General features: G+C 28.1%; 4 protein-coding genes across 4 annotated transcripts; 3 read left to right on the top strand and 1 right to left on the bottom strand. All coding sequences in view use genetic code 12, as the record gives it.

The window, feature by feature from the left end:
• Window positions 1–425: 425 nt before the first annotated feature.
• Window positions 426–2123, bottom strand: RJT21DRAFT_2355 (putative permease; the record flags this gene model as incomplete). The annotated part of the gene is made up of 1 exon (XM_064883832.1): window positions 426–2123. One exon carries the CDS (start codon window positions 2121–2123, stop codon window positions 426–428), a length of 1698 nt encoding a protein of 565 aa, XP_064739739.1.
• A 1235-nt stretch (window positions 2124–3358) lies between these two features.
• On the top strand, window positions 3359–6277 carry HSP104 (chaperone ATPase). The gene has a single exon (XM_064879775.1). The coding sequence runs from the start codon at window positions 3396–3398 to the stop codon at window positions 6114–6116; it is 2721 nt and encodes a 906-aa protein (XP_064739738.1). The 5' UTR covers window positions 3359–3395; the 3' UTR covers window positions 6117–6277.
• Window positions 6278–6383: 106 nt separating this feature from the next.
• On the top strand, window positions 6384–7573 carry RJT21DRAFT_119103 (translation initiation factor 6). The gene has a single exon (XM_064881272.1). The coding sequence runs from the start codon at window positions 6427–6429 to the stop codon at window positions 7162–7164; it is 738 nt and encodes a 245-aa protein (XP_064739737.1). The 5' UTR covers window positions 6384–6426; the 3' UTR covers window positions 7165–7573.
• Window positions 7574–7882: 309 nt separating this feature from the next.
• Window positions 7883–13861, top strand: STT4 (1-phosphatidylinositol 4-kinase). Its single transcript, XM_064881271.1, has one exon. It carries the CDS (start codon window positions 7977–7979, stop codon window positions 13725–13727), a length of 5751 nt encoding a protein of 1916 aa, XP_064739736.1. The 5' UTR covers window positions 7883–7976; the 3' UTR covers window positions 13728–13861.
• The last annotated feature ends 55 nt before the right edge of the window (window positions 13862–13916 follow it).

Below are 13916 nucleotides of genomic sequence, written 5' to 3'. Positions count from 1 at the left end.
TGGCAATTCCATACGTCGCTTTGCCAAGTTCAAGATTTTGGTTTATACATCTGGACTTATAGTCGTTTACTAACTCATAGGGACTTATAGGAATCTACTAACTTATAGAATGTTTTATAATAGTTAAATGATTTGGACCATTCTTTTGCTGTTCGTCAATGACTATGTGTTGAATAGGCATGCCGGATATCTTAGATGTAGTGGATAATGCATTGTTGAATCTAAATGATCTCAAATACCAAGCAATTATTCCACAATTATAGAGTAATTTAAGATAATTATTTTTAAGAGTATATTGTAGTCTAGTAAAGTAGCACTTTGAATATTAGTCAATTCATTCTCTAATACTTGTCTATTTTTATAAAGAAAAGTAACTTATATTAGATTGATAATTTAATAAATACTGAAATGTAAGTAGCTGAGTTTTACTCAATGAGTTTTTGAAGAACAATCCCATTGGCTCTTGCTTTTCTTCTTTCATCTCTTTTATAGAAATATAAGACTACAAACGTCCAAATTATACAAGCTCCTGAAGATACAGCTGTAAAAGCATATCCTCTAATATATCTAGGAGCTTCAACGGTGGGCCATACTAATAAGGGTATCCAAGCTAATGTCTTATGTGCAATAAGATTCATGATTGTCAAAGAAACTTCTCTTGATCTTATATCATCACGACAAATATCACCTTGCCAAGCATACAAGATTGGACTCAGTGACCATCCCCAATATTGTAAACAAAATCCAACCCATTTGAGTTTGAGTGGAACGTACCAAACAGCTAATATTGTATTACCTAGAATATTTATAGCTTGAGAAAATACCATGGCAAACCATCGACTTTTAAAGTAATCTGCTAGAAAGCAAGTTATCGTTAGCCAGATCAATCCTAGAGCTGGGGTTAAAGCTGTTAGATCTTGTAACTTACCTTGTTGATACTTCTGATTTCCATTTTCATCTTTTAATGATTTTAGCCAAAGAGCATAGGCCCCCGATGTACCATTATTACTATTCCAACAGAACATATTCCAAAGTATTAAATTATATATTTTCCAACTAGTTAGGATAGATTTCCAAGTTTCCCAATCAAAGTAATTTCTAAATGCATTCTTTGTTGGTTTATGATGTTTTTGATCTTTAAGCATTCTAGCTCTTGCTAGTCTTATTTCATCATCAGTTAAAAATAAACTATAGCAATCGGTTGGAGTACCAGGTAAGATAAAGAATCCTGCAAGTCCTACTATTAAGGATACTATTCCATCAATAATAAAAATCCATTGCCAAGCTGCCAAACCTCTATACCCAGGTAAAGTTCTTTCAATTGCACCAGAAATCAAACCTGAAGACATACTACCTAAGAATTGGCCCAAATAAAAACATGATGCTCTTCTTATTGCTTCATTATTACTTGACTTATACCAAGATGCAAACAAACTATGATACGAAATATAAGTACCAGCTTCGAAACTTCCAACGAAAAATCTCATAACTTTAAATTGTTCAAAGTTGTGAACTTTATATGTAAATAAAGTAAAAAATGACCAGCATACATCCATCGCAGGAAGAATATAATTCAAGGGAAGACCATAAAGAATATAAATAAAAGGTAATTGAAAGACTGCATTACCTATTGAATAATAAGTTTGAGCAAGAACTAAATTATTTCCTTTCATTCCAATACCTTCCTTAAGTCCACCTACATAAGCACTATTAATATTTGCTTGATCAAGATATTTTACCCAATAAACTATAAGTGAATAGAATGTAAGAAGAAGATCTAACTTAACAATAAGTCTTCTCTCTTCAGGAGTATCTTCTTCATTGAAGTATTTATACCATTTAACTTTAGATTTAGCTTTTGATGTTATTCTATATTCATATTCATCAAAAAACTTCCAAAATTTTCTTCCCTTTTCATTTCGATATTCAATTTCAGTTTCAGTTTCAATATTGGACTTCAGTTTCTCAATTTTAACATCAAAATCATCAAATTCTTTTATGATTGTATTATCCACTATAATTTCTTTGTGTATCAAATTACCATACTCATCTTCATCTACAACTCTTCTCTTCGGGATTATCCCCCATTTCATCCTCGAACGTATAGTAGCTAAAGATGGCATTATGTAAATTGTTTTGTTTAGGGGGTTTTTTAGCTGAAAAATAAATTAAAATAATGACAATCTGAAAAGTATTTATATAACTTTTTCAGTTGTTGGTTCCAAAATAACTTGGCGAATTAGAAGCCATGAAACGTTGAAGCCTTCCATTGTCGGCTTTTTGATCTGATAAAATCCATCTGATAAAAATTTTGATGGTAATGGGGCTTTTGAATTTTACAACTATTTTGTGACATCATACATGGTAGCGCGTGACAAAAAATTTCAGTTTCGGAACGAGAAATCGGTGATTTGTATGGGCATTGCGCTTCCGATTTTACAATTGAGGGGCTTTAACATGATTTTTTTGTAATAATTTATAATTACATAAGAAATAATTTTAGTATTTATAGAAACATATTAGTATTCGGACAATGTAAGAAATGGCATCTATTGGTCGAAACGATGATATTGTGAGAGTAGTTGTCGGCTATTAATTTCTCCAGATAATTGATGGATGGCTTAATTAGCGATGTAAAAGATAACTTATTTTTATCTGATAAACTGATTATAAAGTGGTTGGACAAAGGTAATAATAAGAGCTATTTAATGTTATTAGGATGACAAATCTTAATATATCAAGCTGAATTAATTTAAAATAATCAATTATATCAATTACTTTAAATATATTAAATTTCATTGATTATTGACAAGGATACAGTAGAAAAAAAAGATACTATAGATTCCTTTCATAACTTCTTTTTTCTACTATTGTTATGTATTCTTTTTAAACAGATTACTCTATTTAAAAATAGAGAAGTATATAGCCAGTTGTGTGTTGGGATACAGAGATACAGAAATATTACAAGTAGGAATATTAACTATTCCTACATAAATATATTAACATCACCAATAATAATGAATGAAATATTAAAATCCTAGAACTGCGTAACTCACACAAATTTAAACTTGACCTTAACCTTAATCTTAATCATCATATGTACCCATAAGCTTTATTGTAATTATTATGGATAGTAGCAGAGATTTATTTTTCCAGTTTTTCCCAAAGTATACCCAGTAGTTAGTGGAGTGATTATGGAGTTCCATTTTTTCGCAATCATTCCTTTTCGTTCTAGAATTTTCTAGCATTATCTGGTGAGTTCTATGCACTCCAGCATCAGGCATGACTATCATCGAATGGAAGTATTATATAAAAGGGCATACCATTCCGAATTAAAAACATTTAGAAATAATTAATAAATTGTATTTGTTGAAAGTAGATCGATATAATTAAAAATGGATGAAACTCAATTCACAGATAACGCATTAAAAATTATTACTAATGCCAGTCAATTGGCAAAAGATAATGCTCATTCTCAATTATTACCATTACATTTTCTTGCTGCTATGGTACCAACTGATGATGAAAATTCTGTACCATATTTAAAGACATTAATTCAAAAGGCAAGATTTGAATGGCCTAATTTTGAAAGAGCTGTTAATAAACATTTAGTAAGATTACCATCACAAAATCCTCCTCCTGATGATGTTAGACCAAGTTATGCTGCTGGTCAAGTATTACAAAAGGCAACAAAAATTAAAGCTCAACAAAAGGATAATTATGTAGCTCAAGATCATATATTATTGGCATTATTAGAAGATTCAAGTATTAAAGATATATTTAAAGAAGCTGGTATAAATACAGAAACTATAAAAAATCAAGCTATTGAATTAAGAGGTAGTCAAAGAATTGATTCAAGACAAGCTGATTCTTCATCTTCATATGAATTTTTAAATAAATATTGTGAAGATTTAACTGAAAAGGCTAGAGAAGGTAGAATAGATCCTGTTATTGGTAGAGAAGAAGAAATAAGAAGAGTAATTAGAGTTTTAGCAAGAAGAACTAAATCAAATTCTGTACTTATTGGTGATGCAGGTGTTGGTAAAACTTCAATTGTTGAAGGTGTAGCACAAAGAATTATTGATGGTGATGTTCCAAATGTTTTATCTAATTCAAGATTATTTGCTTTGGATTTAGGAGCTTTAACTGCTGGTGCTAAATATAAAGGTGAATTTGAAGAAAGAATAAAGGGAGTTTTAAATGAAATTGAAAAATCAAAAGAATTCATTATTTTATTTATTGATGAAATTCATATGTTAATGGGTGATGGTAAATCAGATGCTGCTAATTTATTAAAACCAATGTTAGCTAGAGGTACATTACATTGTATTGGTGCCACTACATTTGCAGAATATAGAAAATTCATAGCTAAAGATGGAGCATTTGAAAGAAGATTTCAAAAGATTGATGTTCCAGCTGCTACTGTTAATGAAACCATTGCTATTTTAAGAGGTTTACAACCAAAATATGAAATTCATCATGGAGTAAGAATTTTAGATAGTGCATTAGTAACTGCTGCTCAATTAGCTTCAAGATATTTAACTTATAGAAGTTTACCAGATTCAGCTGTTGATTTAATTGATGAAACTGCTGCAGCAGTGGCTGTTGCTAGAGATTCAAAGCCAGAAGAATTGGATAATTTGGAAAGGCAATTACATTTAATTGAAGTTGAAATTAATGCATTAGAAAGAGATGTTGAAGCAGATGCAAATTCTAAGGATAGATTAGAATTAGCTAAAAGAAAACAAGCTGATTTAGAAGAAAAATTGGCTCCATTAAGAGAAAGATTTAGTCAAGAAAAAGCTTCTCATGATTTATTAATTGCTGCTAAAAGAAAATTAGATGAATTAGAAATTAAAGCTCAAGATGCTGAAAGAAGACATGATACTGGTACTGCAGCTGATTTAAGATATTTTGCAATTCCAGATGTTGAAAAACAAATTGAACAATTAGAACTTAAAGTTGCTGAAGAAGAAGCATCAGGTGGACCAGATTTATTATTAAAGAATGCTGTTGGATCTGAACAAGTTGCAGAAACTGCAGCTAGATTAACTGGAATACCTGTTACTAAATTAACTCAAGCAGAAAATACTAAATTAATTAATATGGAAAAGGAATTAGCTTCAGGAGTTGTTGGACAAACAGAAGCTATTAAAGCAGTTTCAAATGCTGTAAGATTAAGTAGATCAGGTTTAGCTAATCCAAATCAACCAGCTTCATTCTTATTCTTAGGTTTATCTGGTTCTGGTAAAACTGAATTAGCAAAGAAAGTTGCTGGATTCTTATTTGCTGATGAAAGAGCCATGATAAGAATTGATTGTTCTGAATTAGGAGATAAATGGTCAGCATCTAAATTATTAGGAGCTGCCCCAGGTTATGTTGGTTATGAAGAAGGTGGTATTTTAACTGAACCATTATTAAGAAGACCATATTCAGTTTTATTATTTGATGAAGTTGAAAAAGCTGCTCCTGAAGTTTTAACAGTATTATTACAAATTTTAGATGATGGTAGAGTTACTTCTTCACAAGGTAAAGTTGTTAATTGTTCTAATGCAATTATAATTATGACATCTAATTTAGGAGCTGAATATATTAATGCAGCAAAGGGATCTAAAATATCTTCAGAAACTAAACAATTAGTAATGGGATCAGTTAGAGCTCATTTCAGACCAGAATTTTTAAACAGAATTTCTTCAACTGTTGTATTTAATAGATTATCCAGAAAGGCTATTGCTAAGATTGTTAAGATTAGATTAAATGAAATTGAAAAGAGATTTGCTGCCAATAGTAAATCACTTAGTTTGGATGTTGATGATGCTGCTATTGAATATTTATGTAAGAATGGTTATTCACCTGATTTAGGTGCTAGACCATTAAACAGACTTATTCAACAAGAACTTTTAAATCGTCTTGCAGTATTATTATTAAAGGGACAAATTAAAGATAAAGAAACTGCTAAAGTTACTGTTGGTGAAAAAGGTTTGGAAGTTTTACCAAACCATGAAGCTGATGATGAGGATATGGATGTAGATGTTGAAGATTGGAAAGATACTGATGATGATGATGATGAAGCAGGAGATGACTTTGATGAATTAAGTACTCCAGGACTTGATTAAATTTAAGTTTGACATTTATTAAAAAAAAAATTTTTAATTTTATATCTTTAATTATATAGGAAAGTTGTACATATTTAATAATTATAGGGATTTTTATGAGGTTTAAATGCTCATTTTTTCTTTTTGTAGATATCTAATCGGTATAGTAGTTTACACGTGACTGAAAAATTGGTAAGACAGTGTAGCTATATGCAGTACGCTGAAAAATTTATTACTCATCTCTAAAAAAAAGTGCCAGTAATAAATGGCAATTTGATAATTGTATGTATTGAAAAGTTAATATAAGTTAAGTATAACTAAGTAAAACATTATGGCTAGTAGAACACAATTTGAAAATTCCAATGAAGTTGGTGTTTTTGCCAAATTAACCAACTCATACAGTTTAGTTGCAGTTGGAGGATCTGAAAACTTTTATTCAGCTTTTGAAGCTGAATTAGGTGATGTTATTCCTATTGTTCATACAACTATTGCTGGAACTAGAATAGTAGGTAGAATGTCTGCTGGTAATAGACGTGGATTATTAGTTCCAACTCAAACTACAGATCAAGAATTAATGCATTTAAGAAATTCCTTACCTGATGCTGTTAAAATTCAAAGAGTTGAAGAAAGATTATCTGCTTTAGGTAATGTTATATGTTGTAATGATTATGTTGCATTAGTTCATCCCGATATTGAAAGAGAAACAGAAGAATTAATTGCTGATGTTTTAGGAGTTGAAGTTTTCCGTCAAACTATTGCTGGTAATGTTTTAGTTGGATCATATTGTTCATTATCAAATCAAGGTGGTATAGTTCATCCTCAAACTTCTATTCAAGATCAAGAAGAATTATCATCATTATTACAAGTTCCTTTAGTGGCTGGTACTGTCAATAGAGGTTCAGCTGTTGTTGGTGCTGGTATGGTAGTTAATGATTGGTTAGCTGTTGCTGGTTTAGATACAACTGCACCTGAATTATCAGTTATTGAATCTATTTTCAGATTACAAGATGCTCAACCTGATGCTATTTCAGGTAATTTAAGAGATACTTTAATTGAAACTTACTCATAGAAAAATAAATGATTATCGTTAGCATGGAATAAAATATTAACAGATTAATTTAGTGAGAAAGGATAATTTTTCAATATTTCAAATAATTTCTATTCTATTCTAAATCTATATTTTGAAACGGTTTTCTTTTATTTTGTACTTTTTATGATGGTAAAATGTTTTCAATTCGTTGTATATTCTTGGTGTTTTATAAGTCATCTTTGCATCCAAACGTACATTCATTCAATTATTTATTTTAAATTATATTAATTATATTAATTATATTAATTTATAATTAGTAAATGAATAGATTTGTACTTTTGTACATTAGCTGTATAGACCAATCTGTGGTTTATTGCATGATAATCTGTATAACTAGATTTGTATCGTATTTTTTTAATTTTTTAGGAATAAAGGCATTCATCCTATAGTGTAAATTGTAAGTGTAATATGTAAATGTAAATGTAAATGTAAATGTAAATGTAAATGTAATAAGTATTTACTGGTTAGTTATTTAGTTACTAATCTGTAGAATTCCTAAAACAGCTATTTTATTAATTTTGATTGTTATCTTCCTTGTTGCATGTGACCTTGGCAAATGGCTTGAACAGCCAAATTGCCTAATTAGGTAAACTTGAAAAATTTCACCGTCCCCTCCACATGTGCAGGAAATAGGGACCGAGTATCGTTAAAACACCTAATGCTTAACTACTAACTAATTAATTAGTATTAAAGGTATTGATAGCATAAGATTCTATAGTAAGTTAGAGATACTAAATTGTTCATAATTCATTAGAGAATAATTCACTAGAGAATAATTCAGTAAATATACTATGGATTTTGCTGGAATTCCTCGAGGCTCTATTCGAGCTGAATCATTAAAGAAATTAGCTAAATTATCAGTTCAAGTTGAAAGTAATAATGATAATAAATTACCAATTGATGAATCTAATGAAGATTTTAATAATATCTTATTATTGGCTCATAAAGAAGATGATACTGTTGATAAAGATTTAGCAGTAGGATCAATTTCTGTTAAAGAATATGAAGTATTACTTGCATTATGTGAATCAACTAATCAATTAAAATATGCTAATCATGGTAAATTATTAATTAAAAAATTTAGAGCTTATCTTTTAGATTTACAACATCAAAAATTTAGTTATTCAATTGCAATTAGATCAACTTCAATATCTCCATGGGAAAATCTTGCCGAACATTTAACAAGTGGTTTATGTAATATTGCTAAGAAATTTAATAGATATTTTCAAGATGATGTAATTGAAGTATTTAGAGAATTTACTGAGAAATTCTTTAGTAAACCATTTGATGAAAGAGAATTAACTGATTTTTTTACAATCTTAGGATATATTGAAGGATTAATTAAACATTCAGAAATTTTAATTCAATCTTCAAATGCATTTAAATTATTTACATCATTAGATAGTTGTATTGAAAATGTTGAATTTTTAAATGATATTGAATATTATTCAAATGCAATTCATAAAGAAGATAATGATTATATGGATCTTTTGGATAATAAATATATGATTAATTTTTCTCCAATTCATTATGTTGAAAGAGTTAGTCATTTAATGGCATCAATTTTAAATTCAATTATTGGTAATAAAGATAAACCTTTATTAAATTATATTTTAGATAAAGTTTCTACTAAATATCAAGAAAGTGATACTGAAGTTCCTGATGATATTACTTTAACAAAAGAAAATTTAGATATATCTCCAAATCATATGGAATTTATTAAAATTTTAGCAAATAATGCTATTACAAAAATGGAATTTTTAGATAGAGGAGAAACTTATATTGTTTATTCAAGTTATGAAAGATTAAGATATGGTTATTTATCCAAATCTCATTGTATTCAAGTATTAAGTTGTGGAATGTTTACTGATGTGGTTGATATTAATATTGCAAAAAAATTCTTTAAAAGTTGTTTACAAATAAAGCAAATTATGTTAGATCCTGAATTAGGATTAAGTGTACTTCAATTAGGTTCATTATTAGTATTTAAAGATGATAAAGTTGGTCCATCATTAACTAGAGGTTTTACTTCATTAATTGCCAATCCAAGAGTTAAATCAGATTATAGTATTGAAGCATCAAAATGTGTTGGATTAGCTTCAAAAGTATTATCTCAAGATTCAATTGTTACAACCATTTATGCTTTAACAAATTTAGTATTTGTTGGTAATGATGGTTTACAATTACAATCAAGAAATTCTATTAGAAAACTTGGACCTCCATTACAATTAAAAAATGGTAATACTAATGGTAATACTAATGGTAATGGTAATGGTAATGATTATTTATCAGTTTCTAGAAGAACTTCAATTTCTTCATTTGCAATAAATGGTAGTAAATCAAATCTTTCTATAAGAAGTGTGGCAGGAGAATATGATGAAAATGATTATAATAAAGTTTGTCAAAATGCTATTTCTGCAGTTATTGAAATTGCTCAAGCATGTAATGATGAAACTATTCCAACTTTAGCAGTAACTATATTATCCCAAAAGATTACTAAAGTTGATTCACCCATTGGAGATCTTTTATTAAAGGGATTAATTTCTTGTGCACCATTTTTACCCGAACGAGAATTTATTATTTTACTGAGATTATTAGATAGATTATCATTAGAAGCTTTAGAAAAGAAGAATAATCATTTATTAACTAATTTAACTCAAGCTCGAGTTTCTTTATCTCGGAAATTAACTTCTGAAAACCCCTTATTTAAAGTATATTTACATGATATTTTACAAGCCATTATATCTCGAGGTGATGTTCAAGTATTAGATCATCATAGATCTCATAATGAAATTAGTGAAATTGGTGATCAAATTGCTATATATTTAAAACCATTAGCAGAATTATTACCAGATGTAAATAAATCTCAAAAACCTTTAGAAATTCTTGATACAGAAACCATTAATTTATTTAGAAATATTTGGTTTAATATGGTTGTTCATGGATATTCAATGAATTCTTCAACTTCTAAACTTTATATGAAAGAATTAGAAAGAATTGCTTATAATTCTCCTCCATTAGCATCGGAATTATCATGGGATAGAACTGAAACAACTTTAGAATTAAATACTGTATTAAGAAGAGGTTCATCTAATAGTAATGTTAAAGATCATCGACATATTATTGGAGATATTTTTGAAGTTCATAGAACTATGTCTTATCAAAAATTAATGTTTTTAGCAGCCACCGTATTTGTTGAATCACTTCGAGTTAAATCTGGTGATAGTTCAACTATTTTATATTATTATTCTGATCCATCAATTAAAACGAGTGGAATTGAAAAATATATTGGATATATTGCATTTAAAATTGTTCGAGATTATATATTTTTAATTAATAATGGTGCTAATAAACAATTTAGTGCCGATAATATATCGGAACAATTAACTAAAATGTTAGCATTATGTTGTCATAGATTAGAAGATCTTCAAGATGCAGCCATTCAATGTTGTGATTTATTAATTAATAAAGTTCCATCATCTTTATGTCATGGGAAAAGTTTATTTGCATTATTTGATTTATTAACTTTATTATTTGATAGTGTAGTTGATGCCGAAACTAATCAATATGAACCAACAACTTCATATCGAGCCGTTAAAACTGGTATTAAATTATTATTAAGTGATTCATATACTTGGAGAGATGAAACATTTAAAAGATTTAGTGAAAAATCAAGACATTGGGTTAGATTAATTTTATTTAAAAGTAATGTTGATACTAAAAGTTTAATTCAAACTTATGTAACTGATTTAGATGGAAATCAATCAATTAGAAAAGTGAATTATGGAGTTTCATTTGCTTTAGAAATGGCAGGAACAGTATTAAGTAATGAACGAGAATTATCAACCCTTTCTCGAGTTCCAATTAAAACCATTAGTACTTTACCATCATTTGTTTATCAATTAAGTTGGAGAAGTACATTTGTAAGTGATTTAAGAGATAAATCAAATGAAACTACCAATAATTTATCATCAATTAGAGATCGAGTTAAACAATTTAAATTAAATTTATTAGATAAAACTTATCATGCAAATCCTGAAGATTATACAAAATTATTAACTGATATTGCGGGATTTACTTTACTTCATGAAGATAGTGTTGCCGAAACTTTAAGATATTTAGTTGAAATTCCATTTATAATTTTTGATAGTAGTATTATGAAATTTGCTACTGGAATTTGGTTTACTGTTACTAAAGATAGACCTAATTTATCAGTATTATTATTAAGTGAAATTGCTAAACGATGGGAAACTTCAATTGAATTGAAAAAGGGAGTATTTTCAACTATTCATGATATTGAAAATCCCGAATTTTCTAAAATGGAATATTCTCCCAGTGATAGAAAAACCGTTAATAAATTATCTCAAGTTACTGAAAAATCCTTTGAAATTCATTATCATTTAATTAAATTATTTGCATCTAATTTTGAAGCCACTATGAATCAAAGTGATCATTTATTAAAGATGTTTACTAGATTTATTGAAGTGGGATTAATTAATTTAAAGACTGCTAGTTTACATCCATATTCTCGATTTATTAGATTTGAATTAATTAAATTCTCCTTTGATGTATTAAGTTATCATAATAAATTAGGATCTAGAAGTAAACTTTACTTAACGGAATTAATCTTTGATGGTTCATTAAGTTGGTTTAGAGCTCGAGCCAATTATCCTTATGGAGCTAATTTATTAAAGATTAAAGGAGATTTTGGTTTATTAAAGGATGTAGCAAAATTAGTTAGTCAAGCTCCAACTTATAAATCAGATGTTTTATCTTATAAAAAGAGTATATTATTATACTTTTTAGATGATGAAATTTCCAAGATTTCTGTTTGGTTAGATCCATTAAATCCCAATGAAAGTAAAGGATCATTTATTGGAAGTCAATCACAAATTTCTTCAAATATTTTAACTAAAAGTTATAATATTGATCCAATTTTAGCCGTAAATTTAGCACTTCGATATAAAATTAAAAATTTAGATGATACTTTACAAACTTTAATTGCTAATAATACTTTACCAGCAGTTTATTATCCAGATGCTGTTCAATATTATATTGGAATTAATGCTGAATCAAATTTACAACCTCATTATCATTTATTATTTTGGGAACCCTTAGCACCAATTGATTGTATTACATTATTTTTACCACCATTTGGTAATAATCCTTATGTTTTACAATATACTATGAGATCTTTAGAAAGTCATGATGTTAATTTAACATTTTTTTATGTACCACAAATTGTTCAAGGTTTAAGATATGATGCTAAAGGTTATGTTGAAAGATTTATTTTAGCAACTGCTAAAGTTTCTCAATTATTTGCTCATCAAATTATTTGGAATATGTTAGCTAATAGTTATAAAGATGATGAAAGTCAAGAACCTGATTCAATTAAACCAATCTTAGATAGAGTTCAACAAGAAATTACTTCTGGATTTAATGAAAGAGATCTTAAATTTTATGAACGAGAATTTGAATTCTTTTCTGAAGTTACATCAATTTCTGGTAAATTAAAACCATATATTAAGAAATCTAAAGCAGAAAAGAAGGAAAAGATTGATGAAGAAATGTTTAAAATTAAAGTTAAACCAGGAGTTTATTTACCTAGTAATCCTGATGGAATTGTTATTGATATTAATAGAAAATCTGGTAAACCATTACAATCTCATGCTAAAGCTCCATTTATGGCAACATTTAAAATTAAAAAGGAAATTTATGATATTGATGAATTTGGAGAAAAAACAGTTATACCAATTGAAAAATGGCAAAGTGCAATTTTTAAAGTTGGAGATGATTGTCGTCAAGATGTTTTAGCATTACAATTAATTTCAGTATTTAGAACTATTTGGACAAATGCTGGAATTGATCTTTATGTATATCCTAATCGAGTTACTGCCACTGCCCCAGGATGTGGAGTTATTGATGTATTACCAAATTCAACCAGTAGAGATATGTTAGGTAGAGAAGCAGTTAATGGATTATATGAATATTTTACATCTAAATTTGGACCAGAAAATTCTATTGAATTTCAACAAGCTAGAAATAATTTAATTAAATCTTTAGCAGCTTATTCAATTATTTCATATATTTTACAATTTAAAGATCGTCATAATGGGAATATTATGTATGATGATCAAGGACATATTTTACATATTGATTTTGGATTTTGTTTTGATATTGTACCAGGAGGAGTTAAATTTGAAGTTGCACCATTTAAATTAACTCATGAAATGATTATGGTACTTGGAGGTAGAGATGATACTCAAGCATTTAAATGGTTTGAAGAATTATGTGTTAAAGGTTATTTAGCTTGTCGTCCATATATGGAAACCATTGTTAGATGTGTTAATCCAATGTTAGATAGTGGATTACCATGTTTTAAAGATAGTACCATTAAAAAATTAAGACAAAGATTTGTTCCTAGTAAGAGTGATAAAGATGCTTGTATATTTTTCCGAGGATTAATTAAGAAATCTATGGAAAGTTTCTATACTAAGGGATATGATGAATTTCAAAGACTTACTAATGGTATTCCATATTGAGACTTACATTTACATTTACATTTACATTTACAACTAACAATTACAATTATGTATTGTTGTTATTATTAGAAAGATGTTATTATTAGAAAATATATATGTTATTACTGTTAATTAGCAGAGTATACTTTAGTAGTATGTGTTACTTATTACTCAGTAGTTTTTGTAGAGACTCGGTTAGCATCCGATTAG

This window comes from Scheffersomyces amazonensis (genome assembly GCF_036850825.1).
Source record: "Scheffersomyces amazonensis strain UFMG-HMD-26.3 chromosome Unknown RJT21scaffold_2, whole genome shotgun sequence".
NCBI classification, from domain to species: Eukaryota; Fungi; Ascomycota; class Pichiomycetes; order Serinales; family Debaryomycetaceae; genus Scheffersomyces; species Scheffersomyces amazonensis.
This window is presented reverse-complemented; position numbering and strand designations above follow the sequence as displayed.